At 31.4% G+C, this 25009-nt stretch overlaps 2 protein-coding genes across 6 annotated transcripts in view; one reads left to right on the forward strand and one right to left on the reverse strand.

Moving 5' to 3' along the window:
- LOC118181779 (mitochondrial ornithine transporter 1) overlaps positions 1-13750 on the forward strand; it is a 35098-nt gene extending 21348 nt beyond the window's left edge. Inside the window, exons 4-6 of the mRNA XM_035350968.2 lie at positions 7207-7379; positions 7514-7663; positions 13585-13750. Coding sequence (XP_035206859.1) covers positions 7207-7379; positions 7514-7663; positions 13585-13706 — 445 coding nt within the window. The 3' untranslated portion in view covers positions 13707-13750. The remainder of the gene's footprint in view (positions 1-7206; positions 7380-7513; positions 7664-13584) is intronic.
- A 4649-nt stretch (positions 13751-18399) lies between these two features.
- LOC118181780 (phosphatidylinositol 3,4,5-trisphosphate 3-phosphatase TPTE2-like) overlaps positions 18400-25009 on the reverse strand; it is a 75809-nt gene continuing 69199 nt past the window's right edge. For 4 of the 5 annotated variants that reach the window (XM_085807571.1, XM_085807570.1, XM_085807567.1 and 1 more), the window contains one exon: positions 19583-20277. In XM_085807571.1, the coding sequence (XP_085663697.1) occupies positions 20165-20277 (113 nt within the window). In that variant the 3' untranslated portion in view covers positions 19583-20164. Of the gene's footprint in view, positions 18744-19582; positions 20278-25009 lie in introns of those variants that run through there. The other variant, XM_085807569.1, reaches the window with a different exon arrangement.

The following is a 25009-nucleotide window of genomic DNA, read 5'->3' on the forward strand; positions in this document are numbered from 1 at the left end:
TGGCTTTTTCTTCACACAAATGAGGATTTTCAGTACCCCAAAATCTTTTGTTTATTAATGATTCCATTCAAATGAAAATCTGCCTCATCTGTGAACCAGATGCAGCTCCCATCAAATCTGTCGTTGTCGATCATTGTTCCTAGGATTTTGCTGAACAAATCCGGAAACTTTGGCTGCATTTTCAGGAGTGACTGTAGTTTGCTTAGGCCCAACATTTCCCTTTCGATCATCAGCCACGCTGCCAGTCCATTCGAATTTCGCGAAGAGCATGAGAATGGTTTTCCAACTGGAACATTGAATCAGTTTTGAAAACTGCAACGTGTTGCCGTAGGACTGTTCTAATCGGTGAAATTCCAGAACCAAAATACACGTTGTTCAATGGAATACATTATTTCACTTTCTATGCTAGCCTCTTTTCACTAGCCAACAGTTGTACTGATCACTTTCGACTTTGAAGCACATTTTAAAGGCTATTGATAGGTCATTGTGATTACTGTGCCATCTGTTAACGATTTTCATAACTAAATTTTATAAACATTTGTACACCATTTTTACAGTTTTTCTAATAAACGTACAGTTTACTGCATAATTCTATCGATCTTTGTTGTAGAGATATTTAATTTTAAAATCAGGGCTTATTCGCTGATCACCCTGTATTTTAACTGCTTATGTATTGATTTAGCTATTATTTATTATTACTTTTTTACCTTATGTATTTGTAAACTATCAAAATGGTTTGAAATGTTTTTACATTATGTAAATTTAAACTGTCAAAATGATTTGAAATTTTTTCTGCATTATTTAGCTTGTATTGACAGAAAGAAGGTATATATTTTCTTCCATAAAGTGTAGTAAAATGGACTGAAAGCAAACATGTTGGTAATCTGAAGTAACAAATACAATAAATGCATGAAAATCATAAACGAATAGATATACAGTCAAAAGTCGTTAATTCGGACACCCTTAATCCGGACCTCAAAGCTACAAACTTTCTGCGCATGCGTCAGAAAGTCCTTTACGGCTGCGAATATGCATGTGCGCATGCCCAAAATACGTTTACGCATGCGCGTTTAATGTATAACGGACAGTATAAGCTAAGCTAAAATTATCTAATTCAGTTAATGTTGCAGATTGCGTTGTTCCTTAATCTTCAAATTGGATCCGGCTTATTATTTTTTGCAGACTGTTAGACCAGTTTTATAAAAGTAAGCTTGAACTTTTGATTATGTCAAATAGAATTTCCGATATATATTTACTAATATGTAAAGGATCTACAAAGCGAAAGTATGTTTCGAAGTCCATTAAACAAAAAGTGGAATTGCTGCAAAAAATGGATAAAGGCATATCCTTTGTTTATACAAAAAATGGATAAAGGCATATCCTTTGTTTATCTAACCATTCCGAAATCTGTTTATCAATTTCACGCTGCTCTGCGTCGAAGGGACGCCGCGGCGCGCAATGATTTGGAAGTTGATCTTCAGGGCAGATGTTTTTATTTTATTTGGCTTATAATTCCTTACTAAATGTAGTATTTCATCTCAACGTACTCCGTCTTTGATATGATTTAAATCAAATTCCTCATCATTATAATTCGCTTCCGATAGCGAAGAAAGTAAAGTAAACAATTAAATATTAAGCTTTTTTTGTAAATTTTGATACCCTTTAGATCATAATTGTTCTTTATTTCATAAATTACGGTTTCATATTTTTAATTTTATAATTTCTGCATGCCATCTTACCAGATTTCAACTGATGATCTGTAATCCGGAATCGCCGAAGTCCCGACGAGTCCGGATTAACGACTTTTGACTGTATGCAAGTTAAAATTACATGCATGTCTAAGGATTTATACTTTCACTTTGAGAACAGAGCATCTGCAGGCAAACTGCACTATGAAAATTGGAAAAAATGCAGAATAGTTTGATATGGCTTAATATGCGTTTTTTCATCTCCCTATCTGTAGCATTTTATGTCTTAATTTTTTTATCATTATGTATTTAGCATCATTAGTATTTAGTATTACACATAAATAAGTTCATACATATGTGTTTGTGTAATGATTTTGATTGCAGGAAACACAAATAACTTCAATCATGGCAGCGGATGTAGATAATAATGGTGTTACAATGCATAATTATGTACTTGGAATCAAATGTAGGTGTCATGTCAATTCAACACACTTGTTCCTAAAAAGAACATTCCCATTATGAAATACAATGGGTGCAAGCTATATATACTCTTTCTTCAACATTTTGTGATTTCTTGCATTATGACTGGTGATACAGAGAGGCAAACAGTGACATGTAGCTGGAAGTAAGCTACTAACAGGAAATATTCTAACTTAAATTTGAGGTAGCTCCTTAAACCTTCATTTTAAGTTGGATACTTCCCTTTTCTGTCGTAAAATAGTAATTGCTTATAATAAAACCCCTCTAGACTGCATGATTTCCAGATTAGTACATGTCATATGACTTTTACATAATGCTGGTGATGTTTTGTGGATTAAACCAGTCAATAATAATTTTTAGAGTCATGTTATTAGCCAATCAAAATGAAATCAAAACTAATTCATTTTGAATTAAGGTTTGGTCCTAGGCGCAACACTGTTGTTTTTCTGGTTCTCTTATTGACTAGACCTGCTAAAGCTTGCTCTTTTGAAAATTATATTTTTAAAATGTAAGGGTATCAATTTAATTTTCCAAAAAGCAAGTACTATGGCACCCAGTTATTTATGCTGGCTGATGGCAGTGTTTAATCAACTAAATAAAAAGCAATGTTTATTCAGCCACATTTTAACTTGTTCAATGGGAATCTACTATGTATCATCAAGACTTCCTAGTATTTCTATAGTATACTTCAACATCTGGGCCATCAATGGCATTTCTAGTTATTACATTTATATGTATGTAATAACTTATTCTAATGAGCTACAAAAGTAAGCTGGTGTTCTCTGGTTTTTATGAAATTGCTTGTGCTTTTGCACAGTAGACTGAAAGTGAATGCTACATGTAAAGCATTCAAGTTGATCCAAATAATCAGCTGAGCAAATATTGATTTGCACACATTTTTGCAATAAACACATTTTGCTATATTTCTGCCTTACTTAGATAAAGAAAATTTTTAGGAAACACTGTTCAGACTATGTAGACGAGCTTAAAAATGTGCTCCAGTGCTTTACAACTAATCATAATTTTTTATGAGGCTTATAGTATAAATATCCTGAACAATACACTGCAAGGTACTTTGTAAAAATATAATAAATACCCATATTTAAATTATTTATTTAACGTTCATAAAATAAATTTTTAGAATTTTTTGTGTTTATTAAATCATAATTAATTTTTATGCATATAAAAAGTATGAAAATATAGCCAAGCCTCTCTAGGTGTCCTTTTCCTTGAGACAACTACCTTTGAAAATGACCAGTATTTCTGAAGACTAAACATCTCTTTCTAAAACTACCACCACCATATAACTTCAGAATCATTTGGAACCATAGGTAGATCATCTTAGACAACCTTTATTATGTTTTAAAACTGGCAAAGCTAATACAACAGTAGCATCGTGCATGTGTGACGTCACATCACATGAATATATTTCCACAAATGACAGTGCTTGCTTTCTTCCGTAACCAGTAAAAATCTGATGTTTTCACTTGCAACAACCCAACAGAGCTCACCGGTTTTGCCATGAACGTAAAACAAAATTTATTATAATACAATAATTCATCACAGAAATTGAAGAAAAATTATATCCTGTTTCAATACATGTATTTTGGGGATTTTCTATCATTTTATTTGAATTGTATAATGCAAATTCATTCAGATGAGTATAAAAAGCAAAAACATTTACATGTATTGAAACAATTTTAAGACCCATTAGCGGCCAAATGATAAAATGGCTAGATTGACAAGCATTCATATCCCTGCCTGCATGGTTCATGCTTTTTTCCATATATAATATTAGAAAGTTCCCCATGAAGGCATCCCTCCTCTTAGGCAGATCACCTTTGCATGCTTTCTCATAACTAAAATAATCCAGCCCAAAGTAGCATTTAAGAGCTACAGAAAGAAAGAGTTTCTTTAAAAAAAATTTAGGGTTTTATTTTAAATAACATTTATGAAATTTAAAAAAAAGTATTCTGAAACTGTTACAAGTTTCCTTTTGTTAGCTATTTGTTAGCATGCCACGATAAATGCTTACATACTTAATTTCATTGAGAGATTAAAAATCATATCCAACTTGGCCTGAAATCAGTAACAGAAATAGTTATGAACAATCATTGAAAACAAAATACTTGAGTTATGCCCATGAAAGAAAAATTAAATCAAAATATTCAGATTAGTTCAAAATTTAAATTAAAAAAATGTAAGTGAAAATTAACAGACTATTAGAAGTACTTACTGTAAGTGCATTTAGAAAGCAAATACCATTACCGATGATTGGTTATGAATGGTTTTTACCAGAAATGCAATCTGTTCGAAAGAAAAATTTAACACTGCTAAACAATATACATCCATGCAATTTTGGAGAAAGTTATATTGTAATAAAAAATGGTTCATGCATATTTAAAGAACTGAAAATTTATTCATTTAGCATAAAAGCTCTTATCATGCATTGTTGCACAGTTTTGCACCTATTCAGTGTAATAGTTTTACTAAAAGCAGAATTTATTTAGAACTTTACACAAGCACAGAAAAATTCTGTTACACACAAAAAATTTATGAAACAAGAAATAATTAAGATTTTGGATATTGATATGCTTCAAGAAAATATTTCTACAGTAGAACATAGTTTAAGGACAATAACTGACTTGAAAATTCAGTGTACATTTCTGAATGTGGCCATAACTATGTGGAATTTTTTAAAGTATTGTCACTGCGAATTGCAGTGGTGAAATATCTTTTTGAGCACTAAAAGGAGTATAAAACTATTTACAGGCATTTTTGGGACAAATTAAATGATTTAAATATTTTATCTATAAAGAATGATTTATTTAATAACTTAAATATGTGTGATTATTAACCAATTTGCCTTTCCCCCCTCAAAAAAAAATTTAACTTACTTTTGTTTATATAGTTTATTTTTCATTTAAGTTTGTTTTAATTTTTAGTCCAAAAAGGGGCTTTGTCTCTGAAGGACTATTGTTTTCTTTTGTGTTGAATCACTATAAATGTCCGTTTCACTTTTCAAACTGTTGCCACCAAACTTTAGAGTCTTGCATTATATTTGAAGAAATTAAATAACGAAAAATCTGCATAAATGTATGTCTATTTCTCGCATTGTAATAAAACAACGGTATATAGAGCCATCGAATTTGAATGACGTAATCCTCCTGCGAATATGGACATGTGGAAGACCAATTTTGAAATTTGGAATTTGTTTTATTATCGATTTTATTAAACTTTAACGAATTTTTTAGTAACAAACTCAACGATTTAAAAGGGAGCAATGGCAACACTCTACGGCGGGGAAAATAAAATCCTTTTTATCTCCAGCGAGCGTGGAACTGTGTATCAGAAATTGTAAAGATATGCTCATTTTAAAATTATTTTGCGACATTGCTACTGAACTGAATTTTATGGTTTAAGTACAAAAAACATGCTATTTAATAAATAAAGTTTACACACAAAACATTAAAAAAAATGCCCCTTTGGACGTAATTTAAAATCTGAAACTTTTCAGATTTTTTTTTGGGGGTATGAATTTTATGTTTTTATCTTGTGTAATGGTAATAAATTGATTTTTTAGTTCTGAAACTTTTGTAAAACTTTGCCGGTCACCTCACTTTGGCTATCTCTCCCATGTATTTTGTTATGAAGAAAGGCTCATTATTGTTAGTAGCCGATGGGAGCCGAATATCTTAGGACAGACGTATGCACTCTCATTAAAAATTGATTACAACCATGCAAAAAAAGCCTTATCTGACATATGTGCATCAAGTTCAAAGAAAGTAACTGTAGTGGAGACCATATATTAATAATTGTGCAGATATGAAACAATATTCATGACAGTAATTTGAAATACCATTTTACAGAGAAGGATTGACACCAAGATCCATACAAATAACTAAGTGCACCAAATTTAAAAGAGCTCATTTATTAAAATATTTCGGAATTTTTATTGCTGGATACCATCATAAATTTGGTAAAAGGCAATTGCAATGATATCTCTGATATTTAAAGAACAGAATCGTAGGTCACAGAAAAGGGGGGATTGATAAAAGTAATGAAGATTTAAATTGCTTTGAAGGTGGGAAAATTATTTTAAATTCTTTTAATATTAATTGTTACAATATAATATTACAACTTGCTTGTAGAAATGAAGTATATAAAAAGTGCTGGAAAAAACTTTTAAATATCAAGTTATTGAATTCGAACAAAGTCCTGTAAAAAAGTGAAAACCTATACCTAAGATGTTATGCATTTTTATGATGAAGTGGGACAGATTTTTATTGTTTTTGAAAGGAAGACAAATTTATTTCTGACACACAAGTATATCATGCTCCAAAAGAAATGTCATCAACTTTTCCTAATGTAGATATTATTTAAATAATGTTTCTGACCATTGCAGTTTCCCGTGCATCTGCAGAGAGATCATTCTCTGTCTTAAAAGAGGTAAGAAAACTATTTAAGAAATGCAATGTCAGAAGAAAGATTAAAATGAATGGCTGTAATATATGTGGAACAAAAAGTTTTAAACAACATGTGTACTTCAAAAATAATTTATGAATTTGCTTGAAAGGCAAGGAAAAAATTTATTAAACTCGCTACTTGATAGTCATTGAAGTTGATAATCTGTTATTTTATTGTAATTGCAAAATATTCCATAAAATGATTTGGCAGTTTCCTGTTTTAATTTTCTTTCCTGTAGAATTTTTAATTTTATGAAATAATTTTTATGCATCTTAGTCTTGATATGCAGAGGAAATAATATAAGAATATTTAGAAATAAAAACATTAAATCATAATTTGAATTAAAAATTTAATTTGAATAAATAAAGAACTATTAAGGAAAATGGAGGATGAAACTTCTACTGTTCTGTAGTCCTGCCCATTAGGCCATTGGGAAGTTTACTACAGTTTTTGTAAAACACGAAATTATGGAATGTTAAAAAAAAGTCTAACTTGAAACTTCTTAACATTGTGTATGTGTTGTTTTTTGAACATTTTCAAATCATAATATGCTTTTCTTGTTTTGCTTTAGAGGACCGTGGAAGCTTACTAAACAAATATTTAAAGAAGAGGGTGCATTAGGATTTTTTAGAGGATTTGGTGCCACAGTAATACGAGAAATGCCTGGATATTTCTTCTTCTTTGGGAGCTATGAATTAGCAAGAGAGCTATTTACACCAAAAGGAAAAACTAAAGATGATATAGGTATGTTTTATACTAATATGGCTATTATAAGTCATATTAGTATAAAACTTTTATGTGTTAAGTATAACTACTATGTGGTTAAGGGTTTGCAATTTTTATACATCTATGATAGAGTTGTTTCCTTTATTTTACAGGATTGTTGAGAACAACAATAGCAGGAGGAATAGGAGGTGTGTCATTTTGGGTTGCAATATTTCCAGCAGATGTTATAAAATCGCGCATGCAAATATCTGTTACTTCTGAGTCAATGATTGATGTTACTAAGCAGATTTTACGAAAAGAAGGTATGGTTTTCCAAGTTATATAACTTGTAGAATTCATGCTACTAGTTATTGAATCATTTATTTTATTTTCTAATCATTGCAAACATTTTAGGAAGCAGTCAGTTATTTTTGATTTAAATGTAATATTTATTTTTATATATTATTAAAATTAATGCAATTGGTAACCAAAACAAATTAAAAGGACTTCTTCAAGTGAAATATTTACAGGGGCTGGATAAAATTATGAAAACACCGAAATAAAATTTTATTGCTGTGATTAATACGATGCATGAAAACTGTTGGCATTCGAAACAAGGTGTAGGCTTCTCGAAATGGATAAATAGACGTCTTGTATGTTTTTCTAGGTAATCTTGTAGCATTATTCCTGTAAAACGTTGGGAAGTTCAATTAACGATGATGGCGGTGGATAGCGCTCACGCAGATTTTTCTCAAATATAGCCGACAAAGGCTCAATGATATTGGTGTCCAGTGACTGTGGTGACCATGGTAAATGTGAAAGTTCACTCTCATGCTCAGAAGACAAGCCCTGCACGATGTGAGCTGTGTGAACAGAAGCTCTCTCGTCTTGGAATACGGCATCACCACTGGGAAACAAAGCATGCAATGGGATGCAAGTGCAACATGGGATGGACGTGATCAGCAAAATGGTCATATGGTCTTAGTAGTTATGAAACTTTACACAGTTTGATGGGTCTTATGGAATACCACGATACGGTTGTCCAACCCGTGACCGAACATCCGGGATGTTTTACTCTTGGCAGCAAACAGTCTCTATCATACATTTGGGACGGCGTTTGCCATAAGTAAACTCGCCCGGAATTCGGAAACAGTGCGAAGCAAGACTCGTATGGCCAAACGACACTCTTCCTTTGCTCTACAATCCAAGTTTTATGACTTTGGTACCCCTTTCTCCTCTTACATGCATTTTGATCAGTGATGAGTAGCTTTTAACTTGCGAGCTCGCCCAAAAATATCCTACGTGTCGAGTTCTCTTTGTATTGCTTTGGTGCTGACAGTATTTGCGAGTGTGACATTTAGTTGACCAGTCACTTTTGAGGCTGCAGTCCTCTTCTTTTTTATCACAATCTTATTCAATGATCGTCTGTCATGATCACTTGGCGCACCTTTTCGTCCTCGCCGTGATTTAGCGGATGCTGTTTTTCTGGTTTTCCTGCCCGAGTTAAAAATCTTAGATACTGTACCTCTTCAAACAGCAAATGCTTCAACTAACTTAGTACAAAATCACCCACCTTACGAACCCCAACAATTTTCCCTCGTTCGAATTCATTTAGGCCCGTCGTAACGCATCCACAACTGCACAGCATACTGTCTCAATAACGAATGACACTTGCAACGTATTCATAGGATGTTATACAGGCGGCGTTAGTAAGCAAACACATCACCACCACCAACAGCTTTTGCAAGAAATAAACATTTCAGCTCAAGCATGAATTTTACGAGGTGTTTCCATATTTTTGTCCAATCCCCGTATGTTCACAGAAAAGAGCTCTCCAAATCCAACTTAAGCAGTCAACTGTGCGAATAATAAAAATGTTTTAATGTTAAATTGTAGTATATATTGTTAACATTTTCTGGTATAGGCCAGAGATTCCTCACATCAGCCAATGCGTACAGATGCTTCTCTGGCCACCATTCTCTCACCAATCGAACACATTTGGGATGTGATTGGAAGCCATTTGCAATGGCACTGTGCAAAAAGTTGCCATTGCTGCATTCAGAATACAAACTGTGGTAAATGGTTGACAGGGCATGGAGAGCCATTCCTCAGAGCACAATCCATAGTCTTATTGACTCTGTACCCTACATGTGTTGCTTCATGTATCGCCATCCAAGGTGGTCCTACAGCCTACTGAATTGATGTGGTTCTCGCATTGTATTATGCATACATTTCAAAATAAAGATCACTTATTATTTGTTGCTGTCCGTCTCTGTCGAGTTTCATCACTTTCTGGCCACTCCTTGGTGTTGAATTTTCAATATTGGACAGATTAAATGGGAAGATAACTTTTATGTATAATTTATATTACTGACTTTTATGTATAATTTATATTTGACTACATGACTGAAAAATCCATGAAATTTATCATAAAATTTGCATGCAGTATAAAGTGAAGTGATAAAACATTGTATGTCACAGACAATGTAATTCATAGTTTTAGATTTTAAATAGTCTCGTAGGCTTCATGAGAGTGAATTGTATTTGGAAATCCACTGCATATATCTCTTTTTCAATAATTGAATACAGCAATAAATGGCAGTTCTGAGTTTTATGTGTATTTTGGTAGATCAGTAACTGCGATCTATTTATGAGGGAAAAAACATCTTTCATTTATTGCTGGAAACGAACGAATGCTGATTCCATATGTATGAATGGTGATTATCTAAATTGAGCATGTTCAAATCAAAAAATTTTTCAGAATGAAAGTCTTTCACATGCAACAATCTAAAAGATCATTAGACATGAAAGTTTTCTTGAACATACAAGACCATTAGACATGAGAGTTTTCTTGATCATACAGGACATAACAAAATGTATTGGAAAACTTTTTCATGGACTTGGATCTTCCTTCCTTTAAGAACTGGATCTAACAGCTTAAAAACTGATGAATATCCATAGACTCCAACCTGCAGCAGAACTTGTCAGTAGTCAACATGCGAACGACATTTTTACAACTTTGAAAATGCGTGCATAATGCATGTTGTAATTAACCATTCATTAATTTTTAATAAATTATTAATTGTAATCAATTTTGTTACATTATAAAATCTACTATTATATGAAAAAAACAAATATTTTAAATCACTACTAATCATAGAAAAAATCAGAATCCATGAATCATACATGGATTTCATTTCCGCAGGAAAATAAAAATAACCAACATATAAGTATTAAAAAAATACTTATAATTTACGAATGCAAAGATTTTTATGTAGCATGCTTAGCAAGCTTAAGTTCTGATTTTGAGAATGTTTTTTTTATAACACAGTTCTTTATTTGCCTGCATACTTATTTTTTCAATCAAAACTGCTTCGAGAGTTTTAGGACCTAAATTTGGTCGAAATTCCGTCTGAGTTTTTTTAACAATAGAAAAATTCTTTCGCAAGCTGCATTTGAATGAGGTATTATTAAGACAGCAAGCATTACAGTAGGCAATACTTTGTATTTAGTAAATCCATTCATACTTTTTTAATTTGGCAATTTCTCCCCATGCTGTATCAATATGCAAATCTACAATTTCTTTCAAATCATCTACTTGATACATGGAAAATTCAATTTCTACTTGATTAAGTATTTTTCATCAATAATGGATACTAAAGAACAGATGAAAATGAAACTTCAGTCCTCAAGTTGATGTCAGCAAGTTTTAGAAACGGATCACTTAGTGGAAATTTATCTAGTATATATGAACATGTAGTTACAAAAACAGCTCACAGAGAATTGAAAAATGATCTTACTTCACTTTCATTCAACTTGGCATTTTTTAAATATAGTCTTGTTTCCTGCACCAATCACTAAATTTTCATTTTCTTCTTGTTTTCTATAATTGCGAAATGGAAGAGATCTTAGAGTAAAATCTTCATTTTCTTTAGAAATTACTAATGGTTTTACGAATCTAACACATAAATTCATTAAAAGTTCTCTTCTCAATTTATGCATATAAGGAGCTTGTTGTCGCAAATTATTATTTACTGTTATAAACATAGGCAAAGTATTTTTCAAAAATAACAAGTACAATTTGGGGGTAAGTGATTGTAACATTTTTTTAATGTTCTGCAATCTCTTTCCTTCATTCTCACTGTTATCTGGTTGATCTCCAAAAAAATTTATCACAGCATCCCACTGTTCCAAAATTCTTGTTATAGATTCTAAAAGAGACAACCATCTCGTACAGCAATATTTCAAAATTTCACGAGATTTTGCATTCTGTCCCCAAATTTGTTGAGCAACTTTAAAGCTATGCTTCCATTTCGAACTTTTCTCCAAATAAAAATATTAACAACATTTCGATTTCTGAGCCAATTAATTTTTCAGTAGCCTTTTTTGCAGTTATATGCAAGAGGTGGCATGGACAACATTGGATGATGCATTTTGATAAACGATGCTACACCTTTAAACTTTCCAATCATATTACTAGCATTATCTAAAGAAAATGATAAGCAATTTTTCCATTCTAAACCTTTGCTTTTAAAGTTTTCATTTATACAATTAAAAATACCTGCTCTGGTAACTCTCGTGCACTCTAAAATAGAAATCAATGACATAATTATCACTTCCTTTTCTTTACTGTAATATGTTATAATCAGTGGATACAGTTTGTTATCATTACTTTCATCAGTACTTGGAGAAAATGATGTATTGCACACTTGATTTTATAATATCGGCAACAGTACTTTCTGCAAGCGTTTTCACAATAGCGGCAGTTTTAATATGACCACAGCTAAATTGGTTTGCTATGGCAGAATCTGGAAACATTGCGCTTTGAAAAGCTCTTTGGAATGATCCAAAACAGAAAGTGGTAGATTGTGCTCAATTAAAAATCGAACACAATAGCATTTGGCTTCTATAGGACCTGTTTCGTCATTGTTTATTAAGAAATTCATTATTTCTTTATATTTTACAGTGCCAAGTTCTATATGCTTTTGAGAAAAAACATGCCGTTTACAGTCTTCTTTTCCGCATGTGCAACTGAGAAGTCTTCATTGCATACACTAGTGTGCGTGATTCACAGAAATTTCGGATGCTTTAATGCATGGAAATTCTGAAGAATATGAATCTTTAAATTTCTGCTTTGATAATTTTGGCTTTTTTGTTCGAGATAGCATTGTTAAAAAAAAAAAAAAACTTCCACCCGAATCCCAATTCACGCTAAGTTCGCACCGTAATCCAAACAATGGAGCTGAAGGCAAGTTAAACATGCAGCAGCAATGAACCTGGGAGACAGACACAATAGACAGATGTTGCAGGGGGACTATTGACAAGTCATTAACGGTTAGAGTTACTGATCTACGATTGGCTGTTCTTCAAAACAAGCAACGCACTCAACACGTGATATATGATGACACGAGTATTCAGCCAATCATTGGATGAATTAGTTGGTTCCGTTTTGCGTACTGGTTCTCCTATTCTGTTTCTGTAAAATCCATAGTTTTTCCCATAATTTCTGTAGAAACTACGAAGAATCCGTAGTGGTTGGAGTCTATGAATATCCATTGCCATCTATATATGCCTATCGGACCAATAATGTTATTGGCCATTTCATTTTACTCTTGACAGATTGCATAGGTTGTCCATGGAAACTTCAGTAAATTTAATTCAGATCAATTTATTGCTTATTTAAAAAATTGGTTAAAATTAACATTTTTATTTTGTATGCAGTTTAAGGATAAATTAGAGATTTATGAAGAGAGAAATTTCAGTTTATTTATTTGACATTTATTCTGCATATTTGTTTGGAATGAGATTATTCATCTGGTATGAGTTGATTTATTATGTCAACAGATAAACAGTTATTTGCATGCATTAATAAAAACAAAAAGCATGTTTTCCTTCTAAATTTTAATTAAGTTTATCACTTTAACGTACACATTATCACTACATACTAGACAGTGTAAATTTGTAAAATGTCCGAGGGATGGCCTTTGCATAATTTGGCACAATCAGTTATGAGTTCGTAATAGTTGCTGATTTAAGCATGAGAGGAGTTCTCTAAATTAATAAAGTTTTAGGTTCATATGTTTATTCTGACTAGATGTACCAAGTATTTCCATATTCATACAACATGTTTTATTTGGGCAAAATTACTTCATGCAGTAATATAGCTACTGTCATGATTAACTCTTAATACTTATTATTAATATAAACTATAATTTTTGAAAAATCTGAATTGTCTTTCTTTCAGGTTTCCGAGGCCTGTACAAAGGGCTAGGACCTACAGTTCTGAGGACATTTCCAGCCAGTGGGGCCTTATTTGTTGCATATGAATATACCAAGCAATTCTTAAATTATATTCTTGAGTTCTAAAATGTAATTCAATTGTGAAAATTAAATTTAATTTGAATAGACAACACACCGTTTCTTTGCATGCATTCAAACCGCTTGCCAAATATTCTTTAAATAAGTTTTCAAAATTAAACTTGAGGCTATTTTTACTTTCTGTCAAAACAAAACAGTCTTCAAAAATATTATGGTTAATGGAAATATTATCAGTTCAAAGGGAAGGTATCCCAGAATGACTATTAGTCTTAAAACTCTATTTTGTGGAGTCTCCCTATAAACGGTGGATCAATTTTTAAATTGTTGTCACCAAGTATTATCTTCCAGTATTATATTTAAAGAAATTATATAATGAATGATTTGCATGAATGTATGCATGTTTCTCACATTGTGAAAAAACAACAGTAGCATAGCCCCTAATACAATGGTACATCATGAAAAACAAAATACTGGTAAACTTTTAAACTTAATTCTTAATGCAATGGGATAGCGCTTGTCCTAGCACACATTTAGAGCAATGAAATGGCATCTTTCCCTAAGTATAAATTCTCCTAACATGCGTATATAAAGTCCTAGTTTTAGCAACTAAATGAAAATGCAAGATAAAAACGTTTTTGAATAATTACCTAGAAAATATTGATCATATTCGAAAAATAAATAGCTCCTTGTAAAACTGTTTAGATATTTTTTAATGATTTCATAGTTTTGATATAGACAAGTTTTTTATTTGGTACAGGCTTGAAAAGGAGAATGTTTAGGCCTCATGTTTATTTACATTTCACCTCTCTTTCCTCTGTTCAGCATGTTTTCTATGATGACTTACAGCTAAATACATATCCATTCAGTATTCAATGACATTTCGCAAAGGGAGCATTTTCATTTCTTTAGGAGAAAATACTAAATCTTTTTCAAGTTTTAGCATTACTGCAGTTTCTTAAAACATATAAATTTGCAGTATCTACGTATGAAATGAACATACTTGAATAAAAAAATTAAGGATAAAATTGTAAAATATACTAATTTAGACATACATACTTAGAATAAACAAAAATACAATAGGAGCAAATAATTAAAAAGGTCTAACATATAAAAAAATTATTCACAATTTTTTTTTAAACAAGGAATTCTTTTCTTCTGAAGGCACAATGTAACTTCACACATTTCACACATCCACGTTGTCCACTGCTCTTTTTTGGTGCTGCATAATGCTGTCTACGAGATATACATTTGGCATCGGAGTCTTTTTGTGTCGAGGACACATAAAGTGGCCATTTACTTAGAATACCAGTGGACTCGTATTTAATAAATTTTCAACTACACACATTCTAAACAATTTTAGAGATTTTAAACGCTCTCTCTGTGTGGGTAGCTGTTTGCACAATATGAATGACTTAACTACACAAACATCTAGAAAATTTAAAAAAAAAAAAAAAAATCTATGCCACCATTTGAAACTTTTTCTGCCAATCTGATAGACATTTTAGGTGGTCAAAATACTCAGCATATCCCATATCTAAACTTGACAAAATGGAAACAATTGTTTTATCCTTCCACTGGATGCAACATGCTATTACATATGATGTAGTCAAAATTACATTGAAGTAATTTTTTTATCATCCAGATTTTTTGGTAAATGAACTAACGCCATACGCAAATACATTTTTCATTTTTAAAAATGATACATATATATATATATATATATATATATATATATATACATGATGGTTTTTTCCAAATAGTTTTTTGCACAAGGATTTTCATCTCTTTTCCCCAAACTTTTCTCAACATCATCTCCACTCTTCCAAGTGTAGAGTTCAAATTGACATACAAAACCAGACTCATCACACTTTATCCACAATTTATATTCTCTTTTAATTCGCTTTTTTTGCATAAATTATTTAAATGAAGTATGATCTTTAAATTTTGTCATTCACTCGTCAATAGACCGCTTTTTATTTGGTCGAAATAGAAAAATCTTTCCAACAAATGATTGAGAAGAAGACTCATTTTGCAGAGATTATCAAAATTACTTTGATCCCTTTTAAGCTACAGACTATTATCATTTAGATGCAAATTCAACAGCAGCCAACTAATCCTTTTGCCAACATATTTCATTATATAATCATCATGCAATACTGGTGAAACAGACCAATAATCTATAGCTACGGAGTTTAATACCGTATACTGACTGATGCAAAACAAGCAAAGTATTTCTTCCAATGTTGTTAGAGTGAAAGGTCGGCCTAAAGGTTTGTTTGGAAAGCTAGGGTCTCTAAAATTACAGGTCAATATAGTCAGCAATATATTTATGGGCTAAAATTCCTCCAAAAACAGCAGTTCATCTGATGGGCCAGTTCTTTCATTAAATACTTGTGAGCTTGAGCTGATGGATATATTGGCTCCAGACTCCAAATTAATTTTTATAATTTGAATTCAGTTTTCATTTCAGATAACGTTAATCCACATTTTAAATAAAAAATAATCTTTATTAAAGCTTTTAGCAACAGTAAACAATTCTTAGAACAAAAAAAAAAAAAAAAAAAAAAAAAAAAAATTCTGTTGCCATTCCAAAAACAAATAAAACAATATTAATCAGCATTTAAAATTTCTGTATAAGTTCAAGCCACAACAGATATCCCAATCCATGTACGAATTACTGGTTTTGAGGGTCCTGCAGCAATAAAATCAGACTTTTCAGAATCTGAATCTTCAAGAAAATTCTCAGGATCACTCAGTTTCCCAGCATTGATCAATTTCCCATACACCAGGATCATATTCTTCGTTATCAAACCATTCCGAAACTCCAGATTCTCTGTTCAAAGGAAGGGTCTCAAAGTTCTAAAGCTTCTGAAATACTAAGCTATTCCTTGTGATAATGTTACAAAACTGAAAAATTGTGCATTTAGAAATAACCATAAGGTAAATCTAAAAAAATTCAGAAAATTAAATTGAAAGAATCAAAATCACAATGGAACAGATAGATCCTCAAAAAAAAGTTTGAATGGTGATGCCACCTAGTAGCAGCATTTGCCACGCACAGTGAAACAAATTTGTCCCATTCTTTAATTTCAGTCATTTTTAATTAATATATATGAATCCAAATAATAATTTCTATTGGAAAAGAAAACTATGATAAAAATAATTATTCCAATACCAAAAGCTGCCACATGATTTAAATTGCATAAGAAATTTTTAAAAAACTGCTTCAAAATCAGTATTCCAATCTGATCTATATTTGTGTTTTATAATTTATTTGTTATTTTTGTGCATTAAATATAATGTTTTATTTATGCTCTTATTTATTTAAATTTTCCCTTCAGGAATTAATTTGAAAGTTATAAAACAAATTTAAAGCATATTCCCTTTACACACACACACACACACACACATATATATATATATTCGTTTTTATGCAAATGTACATGCATGTGCTGAGACTTTGGGATGTTTCTAACTCTAAACTTTCACCACCAATTAACATGAGACTTAATGCCCTAAATATTTTTAATAAAAATTTTTTTTAAAACTTATAATTGCTTAAAATTCAGTCCTCTCCAGCTGAAGCAGAGGGAATTAATTAAATATTTCGATTTTCTTTACCTTATATACGTATACATATATAAAGAGAAAAAAAGCTTATCTTTATAACTTCTGTTAAAAGATGAATTTAAAATTTATAAATTAAAAATAAATATAACTGCACATAATGATAGATAATATAACTGCACATAGTGCATTTTAATACAAATGAGATTTCTAATAAATTATCCAGCTATGACACTGTAGAAATTAATGCTAAATTTTTATATGCTATCTGTTTTCTCCCAAAATGTGTATTTTTAAAATATACAATCTCATGGGACAGTCACCAGTATACACGCATGGCAGATTTTGTGTAAATATTGTGAGCCTTTCTTTACAGTTGCTCTGTATTTTTAAAGTACCAGCTATTTTTAAATGTGAACTTTATTTGCTTTGCACTAGCAGTACATTTTAGTTTTAATTGTATATTATTTCTTTAATATATCGGCTTCTAGAAACGCAAAGAAATGTTTTAAAATACCTTCAGCTTCTATGCAATTAGAAATGGTTCATAATAGAGATAACCTTACTTATATCTAAAAATTGCTAACATGCTTTACTTTCACAGCGCATAAGAAGAAATAAAATTTTCCAATAACATCGAATTTATCGTTAAGTGTCTGAATACCATAAGTTAAATACAGAGACATCTGGTAGCAATAAATGCAACTGACCACCGAACTTCCGTATACGTAAATCAAATGCAATAGTGTAAACGGTCGTCCGTCTGCGTATGCATTTCTCCCAATGACGCTACGTGTTAATGGTGGAGGATGACCATATCTGAATTTTTTACATACCAAGAATTTCCCACACTCTCAGGAATATGTAGGATAAAATATATATATCAAAATTCTTACTTTAATTTGCAATAGTCCCTTAACTCTCCGTGTTAATTTGGGTATTTGCCCTGATTCCCTAAAAATAGTATTTCCTTACAATAAACCTCTGAACTATGTATATGATTCTTATATAAAGCTATTTATGCAGACTTGTATACAATACTTCAGCAAATTAATACTTTCAAATTTGAGAATCAAAACTTAACAACCAATAAGGATTAAGGTTAAATAAAAAAATATTCCAAACCAAACTTTCATCTGGGACACGTTGCATTAATTCTGCTTTCCTGATTAGCTACTTTATAAAGTTATGGGTTTATTATATTCTAATGCATTTTCTAAAATACACTGTGTAAACAAGACATTTAAAAAATATTTTGATATTACTTTCCACAACATTCTGCACAGAAAATGCTTACCACTTAATCTATTAAAATCAGTGTTGAGAAATTTGCATTTTCTGTTGTGGTTGTACAGTTCTGAAGATGTGTAAAATTCAACATCGTATAGCCCAAGTTGAAGACAAGAAGGTGTGTGTGCATGAGGACTGACGTCCTGGTTCTTCTGACGTCCTGGTTATCGATGTGGCTAGCAGCCATGATTCTCTTCAGCTTGGTGCAGTGATCCAGTGTATGAAACCCTGACATGGAAAGGAGCTGAATATTATTATAATGGAAATAAGAATCTAGCTGAATGTCCCAGACTGCATTTAGATGACATACGGAATTGTTACAGCCAAGTACCAGACAACATACCAATCAAGTTAATCACCCATTATCCAACTCCCATTTTCTTCATTTTACACTTTTTCCTCACATGTCCTGTTCATCGGTTTTGTTAAGCTCAAGGAAAAACACTCATTAAAGTTTAAATTACAGCACAGAACCAATTTTCACACTATGTCAAAACTCTCAACATAAGTCCCAAATGAAAGTAAATCAGAAGCCTTTTTCTAAACTGATATTTTATTTTTAGTTATGTACAAACGTTTCACTCTTCAATTTGTATATAGCCGATCACAATATAATCTCTAAATACCTAGGTCAATTTTTGCATAATGGAGTCGCACGTTTTGTATTTTATTTCTGTAATGAGTATACAGTTTCTGTAAGTATAGCAAAGCATACAAAAAGATTTCATATTTTTAAATTTAAAAATGAAATAATATACTTGCATCATTAAATGAGAGAAAAAAAAACAGACCAAAAATAAAAAAATTAAGCCACATAAGGACTTTTGTGAAATTTTATGCTTGCTGTCTTAAAATTCATATATACTATTAATTCAATTGCAATTTTGCAAAGAAATATGAAAAAGAAATTTAGTTCTAATAATTTTAACAGAATAAGACACTTTTTATCATGATCCAATTGCTTTAATCAGTATTTAAACAAAACAATTTTACATAAATTTGTCTTGTGCATAAAATGTCATAGCTTAGAATTTTTGTAGTGTATTTTTTATTCAATAAAAAAAAGAGACTGTTCAAAAAAATTTATTAATATTTCAAGGTTAACAAGTGCAAAGTTACAATATAACTCAAAATATAGCTTTTAAAATGCCAATACATGTCAGATTTTTTAGCAGAAAGAAAATGTAAATTCAAGTTGTAAACATATGTATAAAAATATACTTCAAATAGCAATAATAAATATATAAAATAGCTACTATATAACTTTTACTCCAGGTAGTATTTTAAAATTATTCACAGCTGATTTGCATCCAAAAATAGCAATATAGTTCCATCAGTTTAAAAAAAATATTAAGCTCCTTGAAAATTGTTTTGGTGTTAAAAAAGGTAATAATAATAGATTTCAGTCATCTTTTAACTAAAATGAGATATAAGATCCCCTTCTTCTTAAAATAACATGTTGGCTTTGGAAGGTATACAAAATAACTTTATAAATCTCGAGTCAACAATATGTGTCATAACAAGTTTAAAATCACAGGACATAATAAAAAGTTCTTATGACTTTTCCTAAACCATTAGCATATTGATTACACATTCACGAATAATGCCCAGCTGAAATCGCATTTAACCATTCTAATGTAATGGAATATCTAGTTTATCATCAGGAGAGCTGAATAATAATTCAATGGAGAGCTTTTCTCTAAATACCTTCCAAGTTTTTGGTTTATGTGGATTATCCAGATAATCTCTCTGTACTTGAAACCTATAAAATATATTTTTTAATAGATGAATGAGAGATTTTTAAACTCACGCTGATTAAAAAATAAAATATATGAAACTCATAATTTTTGGTAGAAAAATTTATAAGGAAAATTAGAAACAAGTCAAATTTTAGTTATTTATCAATTAGTTTATTTCATACTGTAGTTACATGTGCTGAAATTGCTTGCATGCATAACTCTTAGCATTTATGTTTGTTCTTAGTTGTTCTGCAGATCAATAACACCTTAATAAATTTACTTTGTTATTGTACTACAAGCTGCCTTCTAATGGGCTGTAGCATTGAATTGAATTCATCCACTCAAAAATCATACTTCTCAAAGCTATTATTTCTGCATAAATTGCTGACCATTAAACATCACAAAACCATATTTATTTTATAAATACTTTATAATGCAAGGATCAAGTGAAAAAATTTAAGGTAATTTGGAAGTACAGAATGTGCAGTGATTAGTTTTGCATGTTACCACGATGGTAGCAGCAACTGCTAGTACATGACTGGGCATACAGTGAAACAGACAGTACATCAGTTTGGTTTATTGAAGTACATAAGGTATAACTTCATGGCCAGATTCATCAGTCATAATTGCTGGTCTCCTTACTGCACCAGAAACCTTGGACTAGACATGTTTAATGGGTTAAAATTTGATGAATGTGCACACCAAGACAGAAGTGAAACATGCCTGCTAAGGAAATGCAGGTTAACTGAAGATCTAAAAGTGTGGCACTGGTTGGTTATTAGCACCACACCTGTAGGAGTAGTATCCAACTACACTGTTTTCCATAATTCCAGGAGCTAAGCCATTATGATTAAATGAAAGCAGAAGATAAACATGCTAAGTGAAACATAAAATTAGTAACACAACAACCTTGAGTTTTATGTAAATTTATGTCAAGATCTCAGTCGATTTTGAAGGTGAACACGTACAAGTCCTTCTTTGCTTACGAATTTTACATTATGATTAAGCTGATTTAAGCTTAATGCAAAATTCTAACAACTGGCGCACATGATGTTTAGTATTCATCAAGTTAAAACAGTTTTGGGCACCAAAGCATTATTCGGAAGAATTTGAAATGTAGAACTATACGGCATTTAAAAGCAGGGCAAATAATTATAGAAGGGGCAAGTCAGATAAATGTTTTAGTAGTCAGGTACCTAGCTACTTTTAAAGCAGTTTCAATTCTCTGAAAGTATCATTGCGATTTCAGGACAAAATTGTAAAAGAAAATCCAGTCAAAATCGGACAATTCTAATACTACCTGCTCATCACAATGGGAACTTGGCTGATATGTAGCTGAGTTTAGATTCTGCAGTTTCCATCAGACCTTTTGTATGATTAGTTATTGTACTAAGGCTGCATAAAAATGCCTTCATGCCAAAAAGCTGTTTATTTTTCACTGAACTTACAACAAAAGCAGATTTGTCTGCTGGTACAAAGATGTGAGAGTTGCAATAATCAAATTCTGCATCCAGGGTTCGTACACATTTCTGGACATGGAAATTAAGTACTTTTAAGGACCATTAATGAAAAAATTAAGGACATATAAGCAAATGCAAACTGAATAAATTCAATTAAAAATATTATCTATGCCGGAAGATCACTTTTGTAATACAGTCAAAAGTCGTTAATTCGGACACCCATAATCTGGAATGATCTATAATCCAGACCTCAAAGCTAAAAACTTTCTGCGCATGCGCCGCGTTGGCACATGCGCACAGGCGTTTTACGCGTGTCCGTAAGACCTTGACTACTGCGCATATGCGTGTGCGCAAGTGCAGAATATGTTTTCGCCTGCGCGTTTAATGTATAACAGACGGTGAATGCTAAAATTAACTAATTATCTATTTCAGTTAATGTTAACGATTGCGTTGTTCCTTAATCTTTGAATTGGATTCCGCTTATAATTTTTTGCAATTTTATAAAAGTAAACTTGAACTTTCGATTATGTCAAATAGAATTTCCGATGCTGGAACTTCCAAAGAATCTACAAAACGAAAGTATGTTTCGATGTCCAACAAACAAAAAGTGGAATTGCTGCAAAAAATGGATAAAGACATGAAGAATGTGACAGAGAAGTTAGTGAAAACGAAAAAATTTTGATTGACAAGTTAGTCGGTATTCTCGGCACAACAATTAACGGGACTTGAACAGCGGAACTTTGTAACTGAACAAGAAATTATGTCTGTTTATAGAATTAAAGAGAAAGTATTATCACATAAAACGAAGCAACTTAAACAACTTACATTGAAAGAAATGTTTAATAAAGTAAACAAATAAATATTAAGCTTTTTTTTTTTTTTTGTAAATTTTGATACCCTTTAGATCATAATTGTTCTTTATTTCATAAATTAGGGTTTCATATTTTTAATTTTAGAATTTCTGCATGCCATCTTACGAGATTTAAACTGATGATCTATAGTCCGCAAAAATCAATAATCCGGAATCGCCGAAGTCCCGACGAGTCCGGATTAACGACTTTTGACTGTATCATCCTAAAAATAAAATAGATCTGTAGGATGCATTATTATTAAACATAATTAACATAATTATTAATAAGTTTGAGAATAAAATAAACTTCATGAAATTTATCAAGTAGCATTAAATATTTCACACTTGCACTATTTGGACAGATTGGAAAGATAAGTGACATTTTATTTACGTTTTACTAACAGTTAGCCAGTTAGCTTTATGTTGATTTCTTTTTTGTGTCTCATTTTGTCACATACTTACTCAGTAAAGAGGTTTAAATAGTAGGTATATTTTATGTCACGTGGCATAGGTCAAAATGAAAAGTAAAATCATAATCAGCACGATTCATACCAAAAGACTAGCTATAGTAACCACTGCTGCTTGCCTAGAGAGAGACCTGCTGATCGGAAAAAACCTGAAAGGTCTGATCTAGGCATAGTTGGCAAGTTTTGAAAGTTAATGGGGCTCTGTCTGACGCAGTTAGTGTCGTAGCTTCGAATAGAGTTCCAGGGGCTGTAACCCAGTTAATATACTTTAAGATTACAATAAGCCACTAAAGCACCCGTGATAAGTTGTTTTGTATTACTTCAAGGTCTCACTAGATGCGAAGAATAGGTTTCACATGAATTTTACATTTTTGTGTTTTATCTTGTGACCATGGTAAGAATAAATGAAAGGCAATAACTCCCTTTAATATGCAGATATAATTTTCATGGGTAACCAGTTAGTTATAAATAATTTAATTAGCTAGTTAGATAACCTTACTCATTACGGATTTACATGGCCACTATTAAATAAATAAATGATTTTTAATGATGTTAATAAACTTTTATTAGAATCCCAATTTAATAAAATTTCACAGTTTAAAATACATATAATTTATGACTTTGATTCATAAACCATGTTAGGATAATTACACTTTAAAACTTACAAAACATTTATGCTTTTCGTAGCAAAAACACTCAACAAAATATTTATGCGTCTTTTTTGAAGCCTTCTCAGACATTTTGGCTAATTTATATAAATTTCTTTCTCTTTAAAAGTATATTTTCTAACAATTAAAAACTTATTTTAATAACAAATATATTAAATAATATTTAATAATAAATTAATATTGCAAACCAATGTTCTCACTAGTTTCTGCATGCTTTATCTCCTAACTAGTCAACCTCTCCACAATGTACCTGTGAGAATTTATTTGATCTGGTAAAAATTAAATAGTCCAAAATCCCCACACAGACCTCAAGCAAATTATTGCTATGTCTGATAGTAACTAGAAAGTCAGAAAAAGGTTTAAATAAGCCTCTTATTTAAGAGCTTAGAACATAAACACATGTTCTTATAGTAACAAAATCAATTACAGCCAGTGGTGATGTAATTGAACAAGAAGAGTAAATTCAAACTAAAAATGTGGACTAGTGGTCAAAGACTATACAGTTTAATTTTAATTTAAGCTGGCTCAGTAACTCTGTCATCATCACAAATTCAAATGTCAGCAATGTTAATGCTCACTCCAGAAACCTCAGTTTAAAAACTGTCCAAGAGATTTGCATCCTGGTGAGTGAATGCCAACCCAAATTTAGAACCATTTAACAAAAGAATTCACATCGCCAAAAGCGAAAAGTTCTTTAAGAGCTCTTCATTAGGAAAAATGTAATAACATCAAAATGCTTATGTTTCACTTCTTGCTCAGAAACTTAAGTATCCCACCATTTATATTAAAACAGGAACAAATTATAACCTATGAACTTATTCAACAGCTAACCAGATTTGTCAGTGAATCGCCAAAAATATTCCTCCAAAATGATAATTCACACTCAAAAGGCAGTCATAAAAATAAGAGATATGCTTTACGTTCACGAATACCACATGCAGATGTTTTGATAATTTTAATCGGAAAAATCGAGGTGCGTGGCTTATGCGAAACAAAACAATATAGGCCAGGTATACGCAAGTTGCTCAACATAAATTATTTCTTTTTGAAGCTATGGTATCCCCAGAAAACATAACATTACATGATGCTACTGTGCCTCTTAAATAATAAATCATGGCCAGGGATTTGTACAGGATATACCAGTACTTTCACAAAACTGTTATTCTCTGAATGGTTTTTGCCGAACTTGGCTTCATAGTCATAATATTGGCAGCAGCACTAGAGCTCAGCTGATAAAGAAGAAGAAATTCTGGTACATAAACCAGTTTAAAGAAAAAAGCGGGGAGAAGGGGTTGTTTTGTCATTTCACA

This window comes from Stegodyphus dumicola, chromosome X1 (genome assembly GCF_044657685.1).
Source record: "Stegodyphus dumicola isolate Sdum_Otavi_A_Nest chromosome X1, ASM4465768v1".
NCBI lineage: Eukaryota > Metazoa > Arthropoda > Arachnida > Araneae > Eresidae > Stegodyphus > Stegodyphus dumicola.